This window comes from Mobula hypostoma, chromosome X1 (assembly GCF_963921235.1).
Source record: "Mobula hypostoma chromosome X1, sMobHyp1.1, whole genome shotgun sequence".
NCBI lineage: Eukaryota > Metazoa > Chordata > Chondrichthyes > Myliobatiformes > Myliobatidae > Mobula > Mobula hypostoma.
This window is the reverse complement of record NC_086128.1, coordinates 62,387,598-62,413,313: the sequence shown is the minus strand read 5'-3', so window position 1 is coordinate 62,413,313 and position 25,716 is coordinate 62,387,598. Positions and strand designations below refer to the sequence as shown.

Below are 25,716 nucleotides of genomic sequence, written 5' to 3'. Positions count from 1 at the left end.
GGCAGAGTATTGCGTTTGTATTATGCATTCACGTGATTAGTACGTCAACGTTTCCCCATTTTATACAGACTTTACCAAATGTTAATTGAAATCTCCCCCCCCGCCCCCCCCCCGCTTAGTGTTGGATCACTGAAACATGCAGCTCCGTGCATTTTAAAAAAAATCTCGCATTTTAGCGGATAGCCAGACACTGCGTTCTTATTGTTTTATGTAGAAGCTTTTGTAAAGGTAGGTTGTTCTTTGTTTACATATATATATATATATATATATATATATATATATATATATATAAGCTAATTAATATAATTAGCTTCCTTCAAGAAAGCTAGTTCAGAGAAAGGAAGAAGTTGAAGAACTTTCTCTCTCTCTCTCTCTCTCTCTCTCGGGCTTTCTCAGCGTGAACTAAAACAGAAGTTTAATTCTCGAGGAGCCATGTCGCCTGTTTTCGATCAGAACTGATTTCTTCTTACCCTCCTCCCCACCCCAACTCTGCCATGTAGAACGTCTGTGATGGCGGGCCTGCTTCTACACCCACGCGCAGCCTCTCAAAAGAGTGAGGACGGCGAAGTTAAACGCCTTGTTTATCCCTAACAAGCAAAGAATTGGTTCACAGCAGTGCACGGTCTTTAGCAATGTGGCCATAGATCCGATACAGAATGAGCAACATGTCTCCGATATAAGGAAGTCTGGAACGGTTATACCGATTATACTCAGAAGGTTCTATTAACTTTCAGAGCGATGCAGATTTACTTTAGCATAAACCACATCGTAATTCATGGAATTAAACCATATATATATATCACAATATGATTTGTACTTAAGCACTATATATTTTACTTAAAAAGAATATTATATATATATGGTACTCTGTTTTGTGACGATGCCGTTTTATGCCATATATAACCTATGAAACTTGTCTCTCTGGGCAGCCCTAGGAAAGTATTGGGCTTTTAATATTAGACCGCATTTTTTTAAGAATGTGTAAAACAAGATCTCCATTAAAAGGTGCGCATTTAAACCGATTTTTTTTGAGTAAAAACTTACAATGGCGAATATTAACCGTGCAATGCACGTGACACAGTATACATTGGCACGTTTCCAAATGTACGTCTTCATCTGACCTATTAATGCATAACTTGTGTTTAATGTGACATTTGACCCGTGGCACAGTGACGTGCTATGAGCTTCGGGTAGTTTCCTCGCTTTATTCGTGGCCTCTCGTTCTGACTTTATAAACTGCTGAGAAGATAACGGGCACCTCAACCTGACATGCTTACAGAAATAAAGGTATTCGATTAAGCTAAGTTAACGGGAATGCCGTTTTTTTTTAATATTTGGGGTGGTGGGGGGAGGTGGGTAGTGTTTAAGAATGTCTGGCTTGGGTCAAAGGCAGATCAATAGTGTTACTGTACAAGCCAGAACAGTGGGACCTTTGATCTACCAAGCTAAAGCAATGACAAACTCTCCTCTTGACTTGCCGAGATACGTGTGAGAAACTGTGCAGATGAAGGAGTTAATTTTTAATGAAGGATATAAAGCGGCTCTTCGCTAATGCACAGAGGAGGAGGAGGAGGAGCGTTTCGGTATGACATTAAGAATCCCAGTTTAGTCTGTGTAGGCATTCAAAAAGGCAAAACAAAGGTGGTACGAGAAAAGAGACTCGGGGTTTCGAGTTTCAGGATCTATTTTCACCCGAGCAAAACGCCCCGTGCTGCAAAGATAGTTGAACCCGCTTATGTGTCTAAAACGATCAAAATTCAGTTTGATTACGTCTAGATCAATCCTAACACCTGCAGTTCGAGCCGTCTTCCTCCGCGCACGGCATGATCGGTACATTTTAAGTTTTGCTCGGGGCTTGGCCGCAGTATATGAGATGATTTGTTACAAACGGGAGAAGAGGAACTTAATGCGATGCAAAGCAATTTTCTGCTAGCATCAAATTCCACCTTATCGCCAGTCCTCTATCTCGCTACCAAACGCCTAAGGAAATGGCAGCCTGTAAAAACATTTTTTTTTCGTTGGAACAAAATGTTGTTACTCCCATGAATCAGAACAAAAAAAAATGGCCCGGGTTTTCTTTTTTGTGCGTGTGCGTGTGTGTGTGTGTGTGTGTGCGTGCGTGTGTGTGTGTGGAGATATTATTGTAAGGTGGCGCAGAAATAAGAAATAATTGTATTACATTCTAAAATAATTACTGCATCACGAACAGTCTTTAGCGAGAGGGAAATTGCCTCCAGATGGAATTAAAATAAAGACGTGACCTTTTTGTGTGAGGAACATCAAAAATTATACATATTATTATTTTTCTTTCAACTAAAAAAGCCGTGGGGCTGAGTTTTAAGTCTAACAGCACGCGATTAGGACTTTAAAGTAACTTTAAAAGTCGCGAGTACAATAGATAAACACTGTTTCCCGAGTCATAAATCATGAGTGTATTCATCTTCGGGATAGTACCCTATCTACAAAGGGTTTGAAGCTCTTCTTTTCCGACGCAGAGGTGTCAAGAGCCTTCAAAGGTAAATCCAAACCAAACGTTTAACTACTTGTAAGTTATTTCGGAAGTTTGGGGAGGGGAAAAAGTTTTCTGAAGTAATCTGCAGTTTTGCTGAGGAGGGGGCTGTTGGGGTGCGAAAGAAGGCACGGCCGTCTTAATCCATCACACACACACACACACACCACAGCAGTAGTCCACGGAAACCAACTCGGGACCCCTCTCTCGGATCAGGCAAGGGGCCGTGAATTATACCCGCCCTGGAATTCATAGCGAATTGCTGAGGAAAGTCGGTAAAGCGGGACTTCTCCTGCGACAGCGCACAAAATGGTGGAAGAGCACAGCAGGCCAGGCAAGAGCCTATGGAAAAGAGCATCTATGGAAATTTTCTTGGCTCGCTTTACCTGTTGGATGTTTGGGACTTGGAAAGACTTCCCCGACTTTGGTGTTTGGCCATAGGTGCTGTAGTTTAACTACATCTCCACGCTGCACCCGCATCCTAGCAACCCCCCCCCTCCCCCAAAGGTTTATTGGACGCTGGTGAATTGTTTCTAAAGCCGCATTTTGGAAAATCTTGGGCGTGTGTTTGAAAGAAGCATGGGGGGGGGGTGCGTCCGGTAGTTAGACCAGCCGATCATGCAACTAACGCCACGGACTATCAACCAAGACCCGATCTTTCATCAGTTCAGAAACTTAATTCATTTTGGGTTGATGGGGTCGGGGGGGGGGGGAAACAAAATCATGAAGTGCAAACTAAAATCCAAAAATCAGAGACGAACAGGACGAATCTATAAAAGGAAGCCCAGATAACATGGTGAAGTTAACACGTCCTTCAGGAAACGGGATGGTCGGTGGATGTTGGAAATGGTAGCCGGGGTGGGGAAATGGTAGCCGGGGTCCTTTATTTAAATGTCGGCCACCCTAGATATGCTGTGAAATATATAGAGAATGAGAGGGAGGGTGGCGTGGGTGAGGGACACGATATGTGGAGGGGAGAAAGAAGAGGAATGCAGCGAAAGTCGGGTGTGTGCGTGTGGGGGGGTGGTAGGTAGAGAGTGATAGGGAAGTGGAGTGTGGGGGGGGGATTTCGGGAAGGAACACGGAATATATGGCGACAAAAATCCGCTTCTTGGCGCATTTGAGAACCCCCTCGCTGAACAACTACAAAAACAACAAAATATCGTCAGCGCTGAGGGGAGAAATATACTCAGTAGAACCATTCAAGCGAATTGTATTTTAAAATTAGTTTCGTTTTGTATTATCAGTGAGAGGTCAGAGGTTGGAGTTATTGCATTTTCACTAGTCTGTGAGCATGCTGCAGGAGCAATATAATTTATTACCTTGTCTTTACTGGAGCTAATTTGATCGGTTATTGAGATACACTGAGTCGCTGCAGACCTGAGCGCCACAGCGGTGCTTTAAAAAAAATGCCTATTGTCGAATAACTCTTTTCTTAAATCCACGTGAATTTACATTAAAAACGTGAAGGCACGTAGTCCGTATTTATACATGTATGGAGTGCTCGGCCTATGTTGAATAACACCACAGGTATTTAATTGACAAAGAGCTACCAGTGGAATTTTCCTTATGATCTAATCGTGTGCCTTAGTTTTATTTTTTATGTATATAATTAAATGCTTTTTTCTACAATATTGCCCTGTTAGTCAAGAATAAATCACACGATTTTATTCCACCTGTTTTTTTTTCTTTTAACTGTAGTTTATTGATGGACTGCAACGCTATATTTCCTCTATGGTTCGCATTACCACTTAAATGTTACGAAATTTTTAAGTGGTAATTTAATGTCACGCTCTTCTCCATGGATGGAATCTGGTGGAGTTCTCTATATTAAAGACCTAACTTTTTTCATCAATTTCGGACAGGTTTGCCCTCTCTAGAGACGCGCATCAAATTGGGAAGGACGTGATTAATTCTGCTGAGAATCTTTACCTGTACATTATATAAACATCTGATGGGAGCTATCGTTACCTTTGGGTGTGTGTTTATAAGATTGTTCCCTTAGACACCCTGGTGCATTGTCGTCAAGTTAGAACGCTTTAGCTTAAATATATATAAACGCCCTTAACCTGATGGTCGGTGTGAATAGAGACTGTAATGTATTTAAGGGATGAATGCCAAAACAGAAATGGAATATTCACCAAATTTCACCAACAGGGTAAGCGATTAAAAAAAAGTTAAGATGAAAGGGCCCAGAATTTATTTTTAAGGAAATATCCTTGGAGTTTGTATGGGTCTGTTGTTCCCTTCTTGCGCTCTTTTGCACTAGTTATTGAATTTAATGTTTATATGTGTATTTCTTATTATAATTTACAGATTTTAATGATGTATGCTGCCGCAAAGCGACCGATTTCACGACAAACGCAGGTGATATTACAGCTGATTCTGATTATTTCAAACACTGGGTCGTGATCTGCAGGAGAAATTGTGCAGAAGCATCAACAACAGTTAAAGGCAAGGACTAGGTAAAGACCGGCCAATGTATTGTTCGGCGTGCTGGAATTTTCAGATATGTTGCACATTGCGATTTTGCCTTGCTGTCTCTGGGAGACTTTGCAACTACTCTTCGCAGGGGCGCTAACAAAGCCTTTAGGAGGGGCTTTTTTTTCTTGATCCAATCTCCATAACAATATCAGGGCTGCTTTAAGACATAACTAACCTCTACCAAAAGGAGAGACTGTAAATTGCTATTAATAGAACAGTCTTTAACGTTTTCAGAATATGAAAGAATAGTTTGCCTTTCCGGAGCATGTCATACTTACAGATGAAAAAAAAATCACACGCTAACTATCAATACTGCTGAACGAATGTCGCACCATTGTGCGTGATTCATGACTAGTGAGGGCAACCAAGTCACATTATTTTTCCATTCTGGTGCTAGAAGTTATCAATTAATAAAGCCTCAATTGAATTCAGGGTCAAGCTCGCAAAGAAATTTACACATCCAATAAGCAATATCCAATTGGGTTCTAATATCGATTTGCTAATGCCTGTCCCCCCCCCCCCCCTTTCTTTTAATCTTTTCTCAGGAGCCTTTTTTTTGGCAAATGAGGCAAGCCGGAATCTTGAAGGCCTGTTCATCATGCATCAACTGTTCCCATTGGCGTCTTTTCCTTATTTACAAAGTCCTCAGTGTCACTCAGAGAGAGAAGCAAGATTATGGATCACGGCCCGATTTAAAAACAAAGGATCACGGGCTTTGGTTCTGTGTATGTATGTGTGTCAATCAGTGTGCAAGAAAAAGAGAAGGGGTGTGTGTGTGTGTGTGTGTCTGTGTGTGTTTTGGGGTGGGGGGTGTGGGTGGGGGCGAGGGTTGAACTGGAGAATAAAATCACGGATAAAATATACAGCGGGCACAGTTCAGTACACCATCAGCCAGTTCTCCACTTAATTCAATGTCTGTACTTGATTTCAAATGCTGTGCATTAAACAATGAGATGGTTAAAGTGCCTTCTGATTTTTTTTAAAAATTTCATCGTGCTAGCAGACACAATAGTTACATACAAGTGCTGCGTAATTGTCAAAACAAACACTTAAAGGCACTTCAGATAATCATAATTAAAAACGACCATTAAATATCCCTCAGTAAGGGAAAGGCCGCCATTCAGTTGACAGATAATGGTAGTTTCAGAGACACGCGAGTTTCTGCACTGATGTTCCTTGCCTCCTGCAACCATTAATATTTAAAGCCAATCGCTGAGTTATTCTAATTTTACTACATAAAGGTTTGCACTAACGATCGGTGTTAAATGTTACGCTGCTATTAATGGCTCCGACTTGACTGGCTGGCGTCCAACCGCAGAATAAAAGGAGCGGGAGGCTCCTGTGGAAGTCTGTTAGTACTTCCCTCATTTTCAAAATTGGGTTCTGCAATTCATTTCCGATCACCCAAAGCGCCTCTTTTAGGAGGGATCTTATTCCAATAAGAGGTCGCGTTTTAAAGAATTCATAGAAAACCATCTATAATTGGTAATCACGGATGCAGTAATTCAAGACCCCCAGCTATAGCTTTCATATTATGATCTGATCTATTGCTACAAATGGCCCGCAATAATCAACTCCGGGGAGAGGATTGCAACCTTCCTCATTCCTGAATATCATCACTTGCACATCATTCTCAAAGAGAATGATTTATCACGCAGACGAACACAAACAACACTCTCTCTCTCTCTCTCTCACACACACACACACACACACACACACACACACACACACACACACACACACACACACACACACACACACACACACAATGGCATCCACAGTACCGCTGACATATTTCGCAATAAATCAAGAACCATTGCCACAAAAAAAGATCAATGAAAAGATGGGAAAATAAACAAACGTACCACCGTGGTAAATTGAAAAATAGAAGGAAAGGCGCTATTTGTCAAATGTTATGACAGTCTTGTGTAACATAAATAACACACATAATATTTACATATGGAGACAAGAGACACTGCATCTGTACTTACAATTATCCAGCCCACGGTGTGGCTGTCCTCTCAAATTGTTTTATTTCAGCCTCTCTCTCAAGTTAGAGGGTTGTTTTAAAAAGGACAGTAGAATTCACGTCAGACACAGAGAGACCATGCCGGCGATTTACCGACGAATACATATCTATTCAGTAACAGCTGCATTAATTATTTAATGAGTCACGTGACCGAGGGGGAAGGGGGGATTTCAAATTCACACTCCAAGGAGAAGTGTGACCTTCCACTCGGGAGAGCGAAGAAATTCTTTCATATTCTTCGCCACTTTATTTTTGTCCCTGGGCTCGCATGTACCTATTGTCTGATGGTCGCCTTTGCAGAAGTGTTGTCGGGGGTGCGGGTGGTGGGGGGGGTGTTGTTGTGTGTACGGTGGTGTTCAGGGGATCCCTTGCCAAACCTGAACTCGGTTAGATGTGGGGGAAAGCACTCGGGCTTTCCGAACCCTCGTCCGGACATCTTTCCACAGACTCAGATTCTACGTGTATCTCTTTTATGTGACACCGTTTGTGATCTGGACCTTGCAAATTAGAACTAAGACCCCAACCTAGTAGTTTAAAAAAAATCACTTTGCCACCTTTACATAGAGTTACATATTGAGTTAAATCACCAATTTTCTTTTACAATTGGCCATTTTAACTCTTCGTTTCTACTGCACCAACGTCCTTTGTATTACTTTGGAACGATATTTATTAAAAATAAATACATTGGCTGTGAAGACCACTTCTAGGTATACTGCTAACAACGGCAACAGAAGCAAACAGGATTAAGAGAGGGAGGGAGGGAGGGAGGGAGAGAGAGAGAGAGATAGAGAGAGAGAGAGAGAGAGAGAGAGAGAGAGAGAGAGAGAGAGTATCGGCCAGTTAACGGAATTAAAAATAAGTCGATCCATAAATATTTTCTAATATAAAGTGATTTGTATTGAGGTTGAGAAAAAAATCTATTATTACCAGGAAGGAGTCTGTACGGGTGGGGTAAACCTGCTGGGAGTAGCAATTAAAAAAAAAAGAATTCTATAATCCTAGTAAGAATCATGCCCCGAGAAACCAATTTGACACAGTACTCTCTAACTTCTTCGCGTTTCAATATTCTCTCTGTGGGTGCTTCCTAAAGTGGAGACCAGCAATATAAATTGCGGTAGGATTTCTCCACAACAGGGCTAAAGATTATTTCGTTATACGTTTTAAAAAGAATCGATTTTATATAGTGTGTGTTCTCTCCCCGGAACTCAGCCTTTGTTCTCACCAGAACACACAATAAAACAATAATATAATTTAACATAATCCTTATATACCTCATCCGTCATAGTTATTGCTTCCTATAATGGTGAGAAAATTTGAAGCCCTTTGAAACAAAATAGCAGGTTACCAAAAAAAACCCAATAAATTGGTAAAAAAGAATCGAGGGGCGGGACTTATAACAAAGACAGTTTATTCGTTTATCTAATTCTATAGTTTGCATTTTTCAAGGATTTTCCCCTCTAAATTCCATAGCTAATTGTTGCATTGACGAGCTTCCCTATTGCCAAGGAAATTTCAACCTTTGCTTAACATATTGAAATGGAGAATTCGGCGTAAAGTTGACGAAACTGAGCTTCTATGTGAGGACCTCCTAATAGCCACTGACTCTTAAACCGTAAACAACTGATATCTAATTTACATTCTACCTCGGGTAAGTATCGTTTGAATTACAGTTTCTGTGTAAATGGTGTGGCATGACTTCGGAAATGGTATGCTATTATTAAAACTCCAGCGTATCATAACATTATAAAGAGGGACCTCTCTCCCTCACCATCACCCCCCTCTTTTTTCTCTCCTCCCCCTCACCCCCTCCTTCTCTCTCTCTCCCTATCTTTCTCTTCCCCTCGCTCTTCCTCTCTCTCTCCCTTTCTCCTTCTTCCTCTCTCTGTCTCTCTCTCTGCCCCCCCCACTTCAAAATCTCTCTAGCTCGCATCATTTTCTGTCCCCTAAGCAAACGATATCTAAAGACAGATAAAGTCAAACCAGACCGGAATCCAATTTCTACGGTAAATAGGCAGGCAAAATTCTTAAAAAAGAAAACGCAGGCGGGCCTGATCTATATTGTATGTTGCCGAATCTTCAACTGAGGAGTACCATGCCCAGAGCAGTGGTTCATCATTAATTCCACTGAGGATCCTTGGTGCTGATCCTTAAAGGTGACTGCAAAGTACAACAAACGCCATTCCACAACCTACCCTTAACCATCACAGAATATTCAAACAGAGGGACCTGATATCATACGTTCACGATTAGTCTACCTTATTCAGGATGAAAGCAACGCACAACAAGTCAATCTTGTCGCGACGCAACGTTGACCTGGAGCTATATATTATTATGTGTGTGTGTGTGTGTGTGTGTATATATATATATATATACACACGAATACATAGATACACACACACACACACATATATATACATATATATACACATAGACACACACACAGACACACACAGACACACACACACACACACATACACACACACACACACACACACACACACACACACACACACACACACACACACAAATATATATATCCTGAAGCACTGAGAGTGCTCAGATAGAACGGAGTCATGTCTTAAAGGTCAAGGGTTTCAGGGGTCAGACCGCTAGTATAAAAACAGCTAATCGGATAGAAAAGTTGCCCTTTCCGTGAACCCTTTCGGCCGTCCTATTGAACAGGCGACTTGCTGATTTTATTCCAAAAGATTCAATATATATTTTTTTGGAAAAAAAAATACCACAGGGAGATAAACACCACACGCCAACTATGCAAGCAGATTCATTTTGGTCGACGTTTTCCAAGACACATGCACAGCAAATAATGTTCACATCTAACCTGTCAAAGGGACCAATTTAAAAAAATATTATATATATATGCAGTTTGGAAGCGACGAATGAATCGAGTTTGTTTTGGCGTTACCTTTCGTTTGGCTATTTTCCATTTTCCAGACCTGAACACTTTCCCGGTTTTTAAGCGTGCTTGAGAGGGGGAATCTTCCGATGTAACTGAGAAATTCAACGCTCTCCCTATATTTTTAAAGAACCGTCCTTGGACGCACACCACTTTTCTCTGGGACGAGCCATCCAGATTTGCTGTTGGGTAACAATGGGAGAAGTATTTAAAGAAAGCAATGATTAATGATTTTAAGTTAATTATCGCATTTTTTTTCGAACCTCTCTGCGTACAAATAATGCCTGTGAACTTTAGTTGTATAGCCTGCATTCAAAGCTGTTGGCAGCAGTCAGGCGGAGAGTGTGGGGCTGGTTTGGCTGTTATCAGCGTCCATGAATAGAGGGAGAGGGGCAGAGAAAAAACACAGAACAGCTTCTGCTGAGATACAATGAATAATTCTTATATTATTAACTAAAGAAAATAATCCGCAACTGCGTTGCTCCCCGAAAAAGATATTACAGTTGAAAAATTACATTTCAGATTGTTTTGGTTTCTTGGAACACCGGGAAAGAGGAAACGTAAAGCCCGTATACATTGGTTAGTGAGGATTTTCGCATATAGGCGACAGATTGTAAATCCTGCCCTTGTCTCCCAAGGCAAAAATGTGTTCTTTCCTTTTTCTAAAAAAAATCGAACGTTTCTTTTCTTGTGTGTCCTTTCGCAACAACTGAATGTGCGAATTCCCTTATGCATCGGGGTTGCACGATGCAAAAACAACGGTCTATAAACATTAGTCAGATAAGGACACTTTGCATAGTGTTCAGGGCAGTGATCTTTTGCGGGATGCGTTGGGAAGAAATAGTTTTGCGGAGTGGGGGGGGGGAGAAATAGGGAGAGAGGGAGAGAGAGAGGGAGGGAGGGAAGGAGAGGGTGTGTGAGGGAGAGAGAGAGTGAAAGAGAGATAGAGAGAGAAGGAGAAAGAGTGAGTGAGGGAGAGAGGAGAGAGAGATAGAGAGAGAGAAGAAGGGGGAGAGATGGACAGAGAGTGAGATAGGGAGACAGAGAAAGAGTGAGGGAGAGAGAGGAGAGAGAGGGAGATAGGGAGAGAGAGAGGAGAGAGAGTGAGAGAGAGAATAAGAGAGAGAAAGAAGAGGAAGAGAGAGGAATGGGGAGGGGAGGGAGGGTACGGGATGGGATTATGGAAGCCCGCAGTGTGTGACTGGAAGATGCAGCTTTCTCACAGAATCTGTTAAAGTGGAGATCCGAACCAAAACACGTGCAGCGGCAAGCTGAGATCTTGAATCACCCAAAGGGCTGATACTAACATAGAGGACTGCGTTGTACCTTGAAGTATATTGCTGTTAGTCTTTTTTAAAGAACTTGTGGTATGCTGCTGCTTTTTCTGACTCCCAGACTGCATATGCAATGAGTTATACGAAAGAAAATTAAAATTAATACGGAGCCTCATCTGCCAAAAGACCCCATTTGTCTTCCAGATTATCTATTTGGTTGTCAAAGCTGGAACCATTACGTCGTCCAATCCCCTCCTAATACACTGACACAAACACACGCACAAAGGAAAAGATGCTGTGGAGCACTGTATAAATGAGGAACAGTGCTTAACTTTACAAGCTGACAACATATATATATATTTTTAAAAGAGATATTGTAGCAAAGCGAATCAAGGAACAGATCACCGTACATGACTTAAAATTCTTCATTTTAAAAGGAAACAGCAAATTTCAAACAGGTGCACGGCCCTCTAATCATGCCAAAATAAGCATTGTGTTTATTTTGTAATATACCGACGTTGACATTTTTTTTCTATGTCCTTTGTTGTCTTATAGGCCAGCCCACGCGAGGGGACGGGGAGCTGGAGTCATGATACAGTTCATATGGCCTCGTAACGTTTTGCCCAGTGGGCGAGGTCAAAAAGAAAAAAATATATATATATATTTACATATATAAACAAAATGAAAGACGGGCCTTGAAAAAAATTTATTTAGATTATTACTATTTACAGGTATTTTGGTCTGTCGATACATAGAGATCAATGGAAGGTTACAGATTGCAAATGAAATACAAACTCCAGTGGGCCCGAACGATGCAGATACTAAAACTTCATAGTTTGGAATGTTATAAACGGTGATGACGAAGTTCTAAACAGTTCATCTAACTAACTTTCCACTTTTATTCCCCCCCACCCCGCCCCCGCCCGCGAAAGCACAATCTGTTAATACCGAGACCAGAGGCGAGTATTGTATCTTGGCTGTACAAGTCACATGCAACATTTTTCATAATCACTTTAAATAACTTTTGCTGACATAATTTATACCCACATGATTTTTTTTTACACGATTGCTTTTAAAGTCCAACTACATAACATAATTTTATTGGCACCGAATGGAGTATATTTGGGTTCACAACATTTGAGGACATGGAGCGAATCTCAGCGTAATATTCCAAAGGAAAATCAAACCAAATTATTTCTCTCTTTTTTTTTGTAAACCTCTTTGGAAAGCGACTCAGAGCTTAAAAGCCACAAGGGCCATCTTGCCGAACTGCTTGAAGATTCTTGCTGCAAAGTTTGTTGGTTTTTTTTGTGTGTGTGTTTGAATAAAAGACTGTTTGTCATCCCAGGTTGATGAAACGGAGCCTCATTTATTAAAGTGTTCGTTTGCTGTCGAGGTAATCGTGCGCATTGAGTTCGTCCTTTTGTACCACCAAGTAAACATTACAAATGGGAAGACTTTGGCGTGATTAAAGATGAAACAATGATTCATCTTTGCCAGTATCTACTGAAGACTGCAGACTACCATAGTACAGAAAGAGGGTAGGGGATGAGAAAAGTTGGCAAAAAAAAAATCGACGTATTTACAGTCTAGTCTTGGACATCATAAATAAACAGTCCTTCAGTTAACATCCTACGTTCCTGCGCGCATCTACCAATCTCTCGTCCAAAAGGTCAGCTATAACGAGGCTGCTGGTCCATTTGGATCTTGGTTCTGAGTGTTTCCTTGCGACTGATGAGTGGCAGAGGACGAGGAGCCTGCCGAAGACCTGATTTTGGTATTTGGCAACTTATGGTCTTTTTTCCATTTCATTCGCCTGTTTTGGAACCATATTTTTATCTGCCGTTCTGACAGGCAAAGAGAATGGGCAATCTCCACCCTGCGCCTCCGGGTGAGGTACCGATTAAAATGGAACTCCTTCTCCAGTTCTAGAACTTGCTGCCTCGTGTAAGCAGTGCGGGAGCGTTTGGGTTCCCCTCCTTTGTAATTAGGGTTCACTGAACAAAAAGCAACAACACAGAAATAACTAACTGAACACCACGAATCTTACAAGGAATAAGCGCTAGAACACACTTTTAAGAAAGCATTTTTAAGAGAGAGAAAGAGAAAAAAAAATCACCGCTATCATTAACTGCTGTTCAAAGCGATCCGAGCGCCTAGGATACAACACATCAAAGGCACATGGCCAGAACTGGCAATAAACATTTATGGAGGTTGTGATTACTGACCTCTAGATAGGCGATCGTAAATCTAAAGAATAGCTATTTACAATGGGTGGAATAGATTCCGGGCTTTCAGGTGGTAAAAAACAGCCCAGGCAAGCGACTCACCGGAGTTTATATGTAATTTCTTCATCCACGGATAAACCACGGGCTCCTTGGAACAAGGAGTGCTTTGGTTGCCGAAGTTCTGGCTGCAAGAGGGCGGCGGGCTTGGGGTCACCGAGGCACACTGGTGGCCATGCTTGGCTAAGTGATTCTGAAGGCCGGCCTGCGATTGTACGTGACCCCTGGGCGCCACGGCTTGATCGCCCGAGCCTTGAAGCTTGCTACAAGAGGAGAAGGGCTGCTCGCTGTACGCTGGCCGCGGGTACATCGCCTCATGCTGGAAGCCGGGCTCCCGTGCCCGGGTATAGTAATCCGGAGAATGGCTTGGTAGGTAATTGTTCTGAGAATACTCTTCACACGGTGGAAATTTAGGGTCCACATAGTTAGAGTTAATCAAAAACGAACTCATGACCTTTAATATCTGAAATGCAAAATAACTCAAAATTTTTTCTAACCCAGCCGTTTTTTCCTGTTCCCTAAACCCTCCTACTTTACTGTCAAGTGAATAAAGTTGGGCGCTCATGTGACACGGGCAGCCAATAGCGAGGTCCGTTCGATTCCCGGATAAGGAAATAGAATTGGACGCCGAATGTTCCTCAGCTTGTCCTCGAAACAGTTTTGGATTACAGATTTTTTTTTAAATGTGCGTCGTATTTTCTCTTAGTTCGTGAAACTTCGCAAGATTGCGAATGGTGCTGTGCTGGTGCCAGTCCATCGAACGCGCTTGAAATCGAACCAACTGTGCCCTTGGTTTTTTTCGTGCATAAATGGGCCGACAGAAGATCCATCACCACACCGCATAAAAATAATCAATCCAGTTTTATTAAATGCGATTTTTACATGCTCGGAATCTGTCGGTGATCGTAAACCCCTTTGTGATTGCGCTGCTAACGCAGTTTGCAGGGCTTGGGGAGGAGGGTGGGTGGGGAGGGGGGGGGGGAGGTGGACGAAGGTATCCTGGTTGGCAAAGATAAATCGAGCTGCGTAGGATCAATAGAAAATTCATCAACTAATTCAAAGCACCGAAAAAAAAATCTACACATTACATTTAGCAGCTCATTAGACGGGCGATTTTCACCAGGAACGTCCCTTGTTGTAACGATCCCGCGCGGGCCATCCTCCCAACATGTACAGTTATAACTAAGGGGGGGGGTGAAGATGCACAGGTGATAAGTCCAAACGAAGTTACCCACGTTCGATTAAATGAGGCACAGCAGAATGCGGAGGGGCTGGTGGTCTGCGTTAGTACATTGTATGAGTTTCGTTGGGTGAAGTTTTTTTTTAAAAAGTGTTCACTATTACAGCCACGGTGCCGTCATCGTGTCATCGTCCATTTTATTTTAAAAAAGTGAATTTCAGAAATGAGCACATCCAGACGTCTTTGAAGCTTTATTTCAAAACGGTAGCTCTGAAACTGAGGTGGGGGGAGGCGGGGGGAAATAGACAAAAAAGTACCCGGAATTTAGTAACTGAAGACCTCCGTAGTCTTGTAAAGCGTGGGATGTTACACAGCAAGTAAAGTGAGTGGCGTTGTAAAATGATTAAATCTTAACAGCCCATTTATATCGGGCTGTTTCTAAACGGAGGGATGCGGGGGGAATATCGGGGGGAAAAAAGGTAACACTTACTTTCCATATTTAAATGACGTAATGAATACTACCTGAGTGCAGATTGTTGCAACAAAGCTCTTCAAAAGAAAAAAAAGTAAAAGGGGAAGAGAGAGAGAAAAAAAAGCAAAACAGGACATCCCGCCATTGCAGACAGCAATCTCACCCGCAGAACCAGGTAGATGCTTCGATATTATTTATTGATTTGTAGAAAGAAGATTCTAGACGTGGGCATATTCTTCCGTCTTCCGGGTGAATGTTGTAGCGTTTGTGTCGACTACATACTCCCCTAGATACGAATTTGTGACCACAACTTCGTCAACACAAATTCGGATCTACAGGGTATATATAGAAGACAGGCAAGTTTTTCTGCATTTTTGTTTTGAGTCCGGGGACGTTCAGGAAGTTCCATGTAAATATACAGATGATGCAGGAATCTCTGTACATGCATGAATATATGTGATATGTATCTACTCGGCACGGGGTAGGGAGGGAGGTGGGAGCCTGTCTCTATACTCCTCCAGAGATTGTAGTGCAGCCTACGTGTCTCTGAACATCGAAATGTGGGCTGCAGAATTGCTTGTTTTTTAAATAGCTGGGAACAAATTCAATTAATCTGAACAAATTCACGTGCAAAACTCCGCACCAATTCCCTCTCGGGGTCAGCTGCGAATAACCCTATTCGCGAACCCGTGCGTTCACACCGAACGGCTGGAAAGAAAGCCATGTGTGACTTTTCAGGCGGCGGGGGGGGGGGGGAATTGCCTACCGCAGCCGCAAAGGCAAACAAAATCTTAAATATTTAAACCATTCATGAGCAATGAAAGCACTTCCTCCAGTGGCTATATAAATTTTATAGCAGACATTGAGTAACCCATGCATTCCTTCCCCTTTGATAAATTCTTGCAAAAGAACAAACGGCACTGCCGTATTGAATAGATTTATAATTATATAGCATGTGCTCCAAAGTAGTGAAAACTAAACGGTCAGCTAAAGTGACCTCTGGACTTTTCAAGGATAGCAAATTGTTTGGTTCGCCCCTTTAAACTAAATTGCCTCTATAAATTGTCTATAACGTTGCATATTAAAAAAAACAGGCCAATCTAAATTTATTTACGACCCAGAAATATCAATTGGCTTAAGGGAAAAAAAACATTCTTAGATACAGTGTCTATATAGACGGGGCAATGTTGTTTACGACACGCAAAACTGAGGCAAGAAACCTTCTAGCCGGATGACAGCAAATAAACACGAAAACGATGCAAAGATTTCACTTCGCATATGAAAGGAGTTCGGGACTATAAAATGAAAACTTCCTCTACATTGATCTAACCGCTATATTGTTTGATTCCCAGCTTTAAAATATTTTTTAAAAACTATATAGAAATAGAATTTTATGCAATATTTTTCGTCCGTCCGTGACCGATGCAGTTCTGATTAATTTTTTTTTAACGTGACTACATGACTACAGTTTTTCCAGGATAAAAAAAACCCTGAGCATATCAGCTGTTCAAAAGAACCTTTTCCATAAAAGATAAACCCGGTGCTTTGTTTAACCCGCTGTAATAAAAATGTCGACATTTCGGAAGTTTGGAAGATGAATATATTTACTGTCCCCTCTGTGCTCTGCATTTCAAAGGGACCTCGCTATAGAATGCTATCCTAACAGAAGATGCAAACAGCAATGGGATGGGGGAGGCCTTTTTCTCCCCCTCCTGTTTCTAGCCTGTCATTAGGGAAGCGAATCGCAGGCCTCAACCTTCCTGTAGCGAAACACTCATCCTACTGCCAGTTCTAATGACCGAAGCAAGTAAACATGCAAAAATGCTATCCACACGCCAACCATTAAAGTAAATAGCGTTAATGTCGTTCATATCATGGGAAACAGTGACCATTAAATTATTGCAATTAATTTAGAATTACCAATGTTTAGACCATATTTTCTGATCATTTATTTTGTGAGGTTAAACTGACATTCAGTTTTGAGCGCACACACACACACACACACACTTATCTCTTCATACCCCCGCTTCTCGTCCCCTCACATACATTGAGCACCCCCGCCCCCACCACTAACATTCCCTTCATCCGAGAGGAGGAGATATTTGTTGGGGTTAGTTCAAAAGTTACCCCTACATCCAAACCGATTGTGAAAAAATCACATGCATACCCTCATACAGAGAGAGAGAGAGTGAGAGAGAGAGAGAGAGAGAGAGAGAGAGAGAGAGAGAGAGAGAGTGAGAGAGAGAGAGAGAGAGAGAGAGAGAGAGAGAGAGAGAGAGAAAGAGAGAGAAGATATTTCTGTGTATGTTTTTTCGCTCTCTCTATTGTCAATTTAAACATTACAGGGCGGTTTGGGGTTATCAAGAAAAGAATCGGACCGAGAGGCCGAAAATGCCAACTTCAACATAACGATATTCATTCTCCTTTGTCTGGTGTACTGATTACATCTAGTTAGAGTAACGCTCTTCCAGCAGCACTATTACCACCAACCTCCTCCATCTCCCTCCCCCCCCCCATTCGAAATGCTTAGCCGCTTTTTAAAATGTATCCACCATCGGCCTGGTGAACATTTTGTTTTCGCCCTCGGTTTTTTCGTATTAATCTCATACACTGACAGTCTTTGTTAAACACTAAGGCGTGTCGTGAATCCGAGTACATTTTAATATTTGTTAGACGCTTTGACCTGAGTTTCACCCCGCTCTTGGACTCTCCCCCTCTACAAGTTCTATAGCATTTGATAGGTCCCTCAGTCATACTGAATTTTGCTCAGGTCATTACGTTTGAGAAAAATCGCAAGGCAGAAGTTTAGCCAAAAGCAGCATTAAGGCCCTGGAAAATTTTCTCAAGCATGACATGTTCCGCGATTTGATGAGCACCTAATATTTATTATGGAAGTCTGATTTCTTGCCTTCCAACCTGGCCGCCGCATCGCAGTTTCCAATTTGAATAGCAAAGTAATTAATGCATTCTCTCCCTTCTTACAAATTTGTAAGAATGCGAAATGTGCTTGATTTTACAGGTGCATGTCCCACACAACATTGCACTGAATCACCTTCAGATCGAGCACAAATCGAACAGAAAGTCCTGATATTGCAGAATACCATTGTATAGCAGCGAATTAATCGGTCTTCTTGGAAACTATTGGTTTAACCCGTCAGAAGGCTTGCTAATTAAAACTAACGAGTTTGCCACTCACTCGATACAACTCCCCTCTGGGCACATGTCAGCAAAAATGTTTCGATGAACTTAAATTTGAATATATATTCAAATTCGACTAAATTTTCACCTGATGGGTGTCCTGTGTGGTGTGTGTGTGTGTGTGTGTGTGTGTGTGTGTGTGTGTGTGTGTGTGTGTGTTCAGGACAGAGTAGGCAAAATGCATTGGCAGGCGTTGGTCACTCTAAGATAGAAACGATGCAAAAAAAAAATTCAAAATCTTGCCTTTTTGTTTCTTTTGCCACGCAGCGGTGGAGATTTCAATCTTAACGGGGGTGGAGGGGGAATGTGATTTTAACTAGGGCGTAGAAAGTCGGAGCTTTACCGAAGGAGAAGTCAATTTTCGTGCAGCCAGCTCCTCGATTGAAAAACGGGCCGCCATTTCCTTGGAGTGGGTTGTGCAGAACGAGGGAGCAGACCCATTAGTTGTCAAATTAGTTATTTTATTTAGTGACGTTGAGCAGGGTATTTCCCAGGATACCAGGTAATTCTCACCTGCTTTCCCATGTTTAATAGTCTGCTGAGAGCAGACAAGGTTGGCTTAAACCCTCCCTCAGTACTTCTTGTTTAAAAAAAAGCAATCGGCCTTTGCACTGCTTAGTTTAAATTAATTTAACTATTTAATATACTTACTGATTGTCTCCCCCCCCCCCCACTACCCCCAAACTTTATCATGTACTGGACAGCCCTGCTGGAGCGAAGTTAACAAGCTTCACGACATTTCAAAACTGAGCGCTTGTTCGGCACAGCAGTGTGGGCCGAGGGGCCTGTATTGTACTGTAGGCTTTGTATGTTTCTGCAACATATGCTTGTGATATTAAACCTGATTCTGATTCTGAAATGATGCATATTCCAGCGTGCAACAGCAGCACATCTTTGGCTGTGCCTTGCACAGCTCAGCAAGGCAGGGCCTATCATCTTCTGATTCGAGTTCCAGAAGATATAACGTCTATTTATATATAATAAACGCGATAAATGTAATTGCTCAATTACAGGAAATAAGACACGAAAGGAGAAGCACTATGGTGTGAATGTAATACATAAGTTACGTAAGAGGCTCTGTCAGTTAGATTCATCTGGTGCAAAGCATTTCATTAGGGAAAATATTGCTGCAGTTCCGAGAGAGTGTAAATTAAATATGTAATGTTTATAATACAGCGTCGGCTTCCTTTATAGGTACGCGCTGGCAGTAAATCTATATTTATTTATATATGCAGATTTATAAATGCAGATCTAAGAGATAGCAGCATAACACATGCACGTAATCTAATCAATGCCCAAGCTCATTAAAATCGATTCGTTTAACTGCATCCATGCTAATTTATTTTTTTTAAAAGGGTTAACTATTGCTGCACTGCAAATAAAACAAAAATGCATTCAAGTATTCTTGATTGATGTCAGCATTCTAACATTACCCCAAGTCAACACAGATGCTATGTGAAGTGACTGTGATTCGAATTTCCCCTCAATCTGCACAAATGGGAAGCACTTAGAACTGACGTTGTGCTTGGCACACAACTGTTCCATGCCAGCTTTCGGAATTTGTGTATTTACTTTTGAGCAGATTCATGACAGAGCGACTGTGGTGCAAGGAGATTGAAAACCTGCTCCGTGCGCAGAGCCGCCGGGAAACGGGCTGCCTCGCAGACAGATTTTTAAAAATATTTACTTTGGTTAAATAGCCGGACTATAACTGGTAGATATTTTGTGTCACGTCACAATAATTAATGTGATATAGGATATAGGCATCGTTTAATGATAATCATAATGGCAATTAAAGGAGGTTAACGTCGAGTTCACTTTAAATTTGATAGAAGACCTATGGGAAGCTTTTTTTTTTAAAAAAAGCAACAATTTTCCCTTTAGTAAAACGTTCGAAACTGCCCGTTTCTCCGCAAGTGGGCACGAGTGATACATTTCACCCGGAGATCTCACGCGAGCAACAGAGGGAGAGAGAGAAAACCTCTAAAGCGAGGACATCGTAAAATGCAAGAACAAACATTTACTTTCTGTCATCTGTGCAATACAATTGTAAAGGTGTCCTCACTCTGCGCTTAATTTTTTGATATCAACGCCAAGCAATTCGTCAATAAATTTCAAAGCCTTCTCTAATTCTACTTGAATTCCTCGTTTACACCTGCCCAGCTCCTGACTTAGATATGCTTGAAATGCCCTCAAAATGTAGGTTCTTTTTTAAAAATAAGATTTCTTATCGGTTTGACAGAGTAAACTCATCTACGTCCCCTACTTGGCATAAAGGCGCCTACAATTTATTCTCTCCCCACCCCCCACCCCCGTTACTAATTTTATTTAAAGCCTTTACTTTCCCCATAGAACTTGACTCTCAAATTATTTTGAAAGGAAGGTCGATTATACTGGGAAAGAATTATTTGCATCAACCGCCCCCCCTTATATATATATATATATATATATATATGTATATATAAAACATCTATGATAATACACACACGGCAAACCCTCCCTTAGTGGATCTGGAGATTTCTCGTTACTATGCAGTGTGTTCTGTAAAAGAAAACGGCTCATCCTTCCTGTGTTTTGCTCTGCACCAGGTCGTGTTCAGAATACTTCGTAGTTAACCCTTCCTCCCCTCTCCCCGTTCTACTCACCCCCACCCCATCACCCATCCACCCACCTTGCACACACACACACACACACACACACACCTCCACCCATCAGCATCTCTTCGAAGATTTCCACCTCCTCTCTCTCTCTCCAATCTTCACACCCTGGACATTACGCCGACCGCTTAATCTTTACTTACTTGCCTATGTAAACCCCCCCACCCCACCCCCGCCACCCCCGGCCTGTTATTTCCCTCATTTCGGCTGATAACCAGGACTATTCCTTTTACCATTGACATCGAACGGAGTCTATCGAGGCAGACAACAGCAAGTCACGCACGACGTAAACTTTTGACCCTACACTTTTTGACCCCTTAGCTATAATGCTGTACTAACAAGCTCCCTTCAACAGTTTCAACATCACAATCTTCAGACAGTATAGCTGTATAGTTTCGTCCCCCCCCCCCCCACCAACCACCAACTCTCCCCCACCCCCGCCGGGAGGCAAGTTTTAAGCTTAACTTTATCCTATATATATATATATTCAGAAATCGAAAGATATCCTTGAGAAACTGGAATTTCTTGAAAAGTTGGGTTGGAACTCTTACAAGTATGTATTTGATTCTTTCTCTTACCGACCTTGTTTGAATGACTTTCTGCCAATACTCGACAGGGAAATACACAACCCGGGAGGGTGAGTTTCTCAGAGATAAGTGGCCCAGTGCGCTTAGAAAGTTCGGACGGAAAATAATTGTGGGGAGAAAGCAAGCAGACTGCACCCCCCCCCGTCCTCTCCCCCACCCCCGTCTCTATTCTTCCAGACTCATAGTGCAACGGGGAAGGCTGGTAAGAAGGAGACACTTAATGACTATGAACTTGGTCTGAAGCGGGCTCTGCTGGTGAATCCGACACGTTGCATGTGTCAGAAAAAAACGGCTGCCCAGATTCGAGACCGATTTATTTTTTTATCGCAAATTTTGCTTTTTAAATCCGAGTTTTAACGCCGTTGAACCGCCCGCAGGCTATCAATAGCAAAAGGCTTGCTCTTTCTGTTTTTTTTTGGTGGGTGGTAGGGTGTGGGTGCGGAATCTTCCTCGTTTTGCGTGAGAAGTTTAAACCCGCAGCAACGCGCCTTGCTTAATAAAAGCGGAGAGATTGTAATTTAAAGCACAGGCCATCAGAGAGAGAGAGAGAGAGAGAGAGAGAGAGAGAAATGAGAAAGAAATCCCCCAAGAGACGGAACTATTAACTAGGTTTTATATTATCTTTGTCATTGGATGGTGTGATAATTTTTGAATTATAAATGTAATGAAAAAAGAATTATCCAATTCAATTAAAGTAACAGCATTGCGCTGCTGAATGAGAGGGGAAATGGTGTAGAGACGGTTCTACACTTTGCGGCAATTATTTTAAATTTAGCGTGTAAATGATTTGTTGTGTGTGTGTGTGTGTGTGTGTGTGTGTGTGTGTGTGTGTGTATGTGTGTGTGCGTTATGAAATGCCTCTCCTAAATATTAGATATCAGCCTACCTTTTCTGTTGTGTTTTGTTTTAAATTGTATTACTGAGAGGACAGCTCACGTGTAGTTTCTCAAGACTCACCCCGTGTCTATCTCCAACAGGAGGCCCAGTAACGGCTTGGGAAAGGATGGTCTGATTGGTGATCTGTCCCCTTCTTTGAGGGCAGGCCAGTTTCTATTGAAGGTTGATACTAATTAAACAGTAGTTTGCGGCTGTTCTTTCACTTGACAATTTATTATGCGGAGTGGATGCGCCCGAAAGTAATAGCGGCCTGTAATTTAAGATCTCGCCGTATACCCGCGTTTCGTCTAATTAGACGGTGATGTGTGTGCGCTGGTCTGGCTAAAGGTCGCGTGTTTTTGGGACGGGGTCCTAGCAGTGACTGCTGAAGCCACGGGGACGAGTTAACGATAACGCATGAGATCAGAGTGCTTTTTTTTAAATCTGCGGGCCTGCAACTAGATGTTTAAAAACGGCGATATTATCTCCTGACACCTTTATGACTCCATCGCTCGTTGGTGCTAATGCCTTTTGTTCTTGTTTCAAAACAACCCCCCCCCACCCCACCTCCCGCTCCACCACCACCTCCTCTCATCCTCAATTCCAACCTCAAACCCACCCAGTGCCCATAAATGCGCCAGATGCAAACCACTTCTAAAAAAAACGTTAAAAAGAAACACAAAGGGATAAAAATGAATCATGACGTTTAGACTTTGCTGTTAGCCTGATAGGGAAGAGTATCGATTCTGTAACGTTTCAATGGAACAGATAATTTGCCTTGTGATTGTATCTGGGGCAAATACATCTATGTTGTTGAGGGGGTGGGGGGTTGCTGTGTCGGTTACAAACGATGGCACTTTCGCTGAACCCCAATTACTAATGCTGTACCGCAGATCACAAGAACAGGCTATAGACTGTGCGTCAAAATCCAATGACCTACAACCGCTTGAGAATGGATTAAACATTTCTAAAAATAAATTATAATATATCTGTAAGATAAATTCATCCGAATGCACTCGCCTTCCTTGGCATCTAGAATAATATTTTTCTGCACACACCTCTCCCCCACCACCCCGCCCCAACAAAACTTTTCGATCATATACGCGATTGGAGCTGGGTGATGTTCTGTTTTGTCCGCACTTTGCTACGGTTTTCTCGTTCAGCTGTGGCTTAATTTACTGGTGAACCGTGTTCTATTAAAGAGCCAGTAGATTCTTGTCTGATTATAATCATTAATTCTCTCTTGCACGCTAATCATAAACTATCACACTAATGCATTTTCTAACTAATGCTCAGGATTTGTGTGTGTGTGTGTGTGTGTGTGTGTGTGTGTGTGTGTGTGTGTGTGTGTGTAAAGCGAAGTGAGGAGCCAGATGTATACCGGGTCCACCATCTCGCCTGAAAAGCGTCGAGTTCTGAGATTGGCAGATTACTTTGCCTCTGAAGGAAACAATGAATAAGTACGAATGTTAACCCCCCCCCTCGCCACCCCACCACTCCCCACTCCAAGGCTTGAATTGTTTACGTCTAAAAACACACACGAATGCAATTTATATTTATAGTAATGATAAAATGGATCGCACTAACCAACTTGTCCATTCCTATCTTGTTGCAGTTCATTGATGGACAGTACACAAAGAACAACACCAGAAAAGAAGACCACAACCTATTTCCTCCGGCAACTCTGCGTTTTCCTGTTTAGCCCTCGGATTGCACTAACTGTCAGCGCGGAAAAGCAATATATATATATTAAAAAGAGAGACGTGGGGAATATTTCGAAATTCTGAAAGAAGGAAAACTTTTGACTCCCAAAAATAGATTCTGACCTCTCCCGCCCCTTCAAACTACACACCGGAAACGGCAAGAATTAAAAACTTGACTGCCGGATTCGAGGACTGTGCACGCCAATAATTATCAGGGTGAGAATCTTGACATTTTCTGGTGAGAAATGTCAAAGTATCATTTTTCTCTCTCGTGTATCTTCGTTTTTTTAAAAAAAAATCCTAGCCTTTGACTGCACAAATAATCTTTACAACGAGCCTCATGATATGTAGGCATTCGTCAGACTAGCATGACAGGAAATGTACAGTAAGGGTGAATGCGTCCAGTGTTACTAGACAAAAGACACGGTGACAGAATCCAAGTACTGTAACATAAAACAAGAGCTGTATATGAATAAAATTGCTAACCATGATATAGGAAGTTAGTCTTTGTACTTGTTTAGGGCTATTATTGACTGTGGGATTAAAGGACACACGTTTATGCTATATATATAAAAAAAGCTCTTTAGGCAAACAAGTTGATGTAGTTCTCTATTTCCCTCTCCCTCACTTAAACTTGAAATCCCAGAGGGAAAATTTTCGTATAAAAGTCGAAGCAACTTTCAATTAGTCGTACATAAGAGTCACATTTCAAAATGATGACACATACAGTGGCCAAATGTCTATAAAGCAAAACATGACAGATGAAGAAGAGGGTGTAGTGTTAAATAGTGACCCACTTTCCCATTTGAAGTCCGAACTGATGCAGAGAGGAAAAAACAACATGGCGCTCTCACTTGGTTCAAGTTATGGTCTCAAACCCCATCATGTATGAATGTTGCAGAGTGAGGCGAATGAGACAGCTCCGGACTTTTAGATACCTATCTGAGACTTTGCAGTGCAGACCAACGAGTCTGCTGTTCCCCGCGCTCACCTTGAGTGTGTCAATCAGTCTAGCAGGTAATTCCTCTTTTTATTGCGCCAGGGACACAACTTTAGTCCAACTCAACACACCGAGAAGAAGATTCGTGAATGCCGAGCACAATTCAGCGCCGAAAGGGGTGGGAGGGATGAGTGTGTGTGTGTGTGTGTGTGTGTGTGTGTGTGTGTGTGTGTCTGTGTGTGTGTGTGTCTGTGTGTGTCTGTGTGTGTGTGTGTCTGTGTGTGTGTGTGTGTGTGTGTGTGTGTGTGTGTGTTGGGGAGGGGGGTTTGAGTGGAGGGAGAGGACTGCTGGTGAGTGCGGATGCGACTGTAAAACGACATTAATGGCCACTTTCAGATTTCAACGTAACTTTGACGCATTGAAACGACGCCCCCCCCCCATTATCTGTTCTCTTTTTTAAAAAATCAGCTAATGGCAGGGGAGCAAACATATGTTTAACATATGTTTTCTTTAAAGCCCTGAGATAGTTTTAATATTTCTTTGCTGGTAAGACAGTGGACGTTTGGGATGCCAAAAAAAACAGCAAGGAAGTGTTGTAAAAGCTTTAA

The 25,716-nt window shown here is 42.0% G+C and overlaps 1 protein-coding gene and 2 long non-coding RNA genes across 4 annotated transcripts in view; 2 read left to right on the top strand and 1 right to left on the bottom strand.

The window, feature by feature from the left end:
• The first annotated feature begins 109 nt into the window (after positions 1–109).
• LOC134340398 (uncharacterized) lies at positions 110–5,943 on the top strand. Of its 2 annotated transcripts, none has more exons than XR_010016541.1 (3): positions 110–228; positions 4,826–4,974; positions 5,539–5,943. It is a non-coding gene; the product is annotated as an uncharacterized LOC134340398 (long non-coding RNA). The 2 variants fall into 2 exon arrangements; XR_010016540.1 differs by lacking the exon at positions 110–228 and adding an exon at positions 584–1,287.
• A 5,819-nt stretch (positions 5,944–11,762) lies between these two features.
• Positions 11,763–14,008, bottom strand: hoxb4a (homeobox B4a). The gene is made up of 2 exons (XM_063037573.1): positions 13,541–14,008; positions 11,763–13,207 (listed from the first exon to the last, which is right to left on the bottom strand). Exons 1-2 carry the CDS (start codon positions 13,944–13,946, stop codon positions 12,888–12,890), a joined length of 726 nt encoding a protein of 241 aa, XP_062893643.1. The 5' UTR covers positions 13,947–14,008; the 3' UTR covers positions 11,763–12,887.
• LOC134340399 (uncharacterized) overlaps positions 13,728–25,716 on the top strand; it is a 28,282-nt gene continuing 16,293 nt past the window's right edge. The window contains exons 1-2 of the long non-coding RNA XR_010016542.1: positions 13,728–13,864; positions 24,081–24,384. This is a non-coding gene — a long non-coding RNA (uncharacterized LOC134340399). The remainder of the gene's footprint in view (positions 13,865–24,080; positions 24,385–25,716) is intronic.

Excerpts from the sequence above, each read along its gene's own strand:
- hoxb4a (XM_063037573.1), bottom strand. The coding sequence starts at position 13,946 with ATGAGTTCGTTTTTGATTAACTCTAACTATGTGGACCCTAAATTTCCA. Across the intron at positions 13,208-13,540 it reads GAAATTACATATAAACTCCG|TGAACCCTAATTACAAAGGA; the intron begins GTGAGTCGCTTG and ends CTTTTTGTTCAG.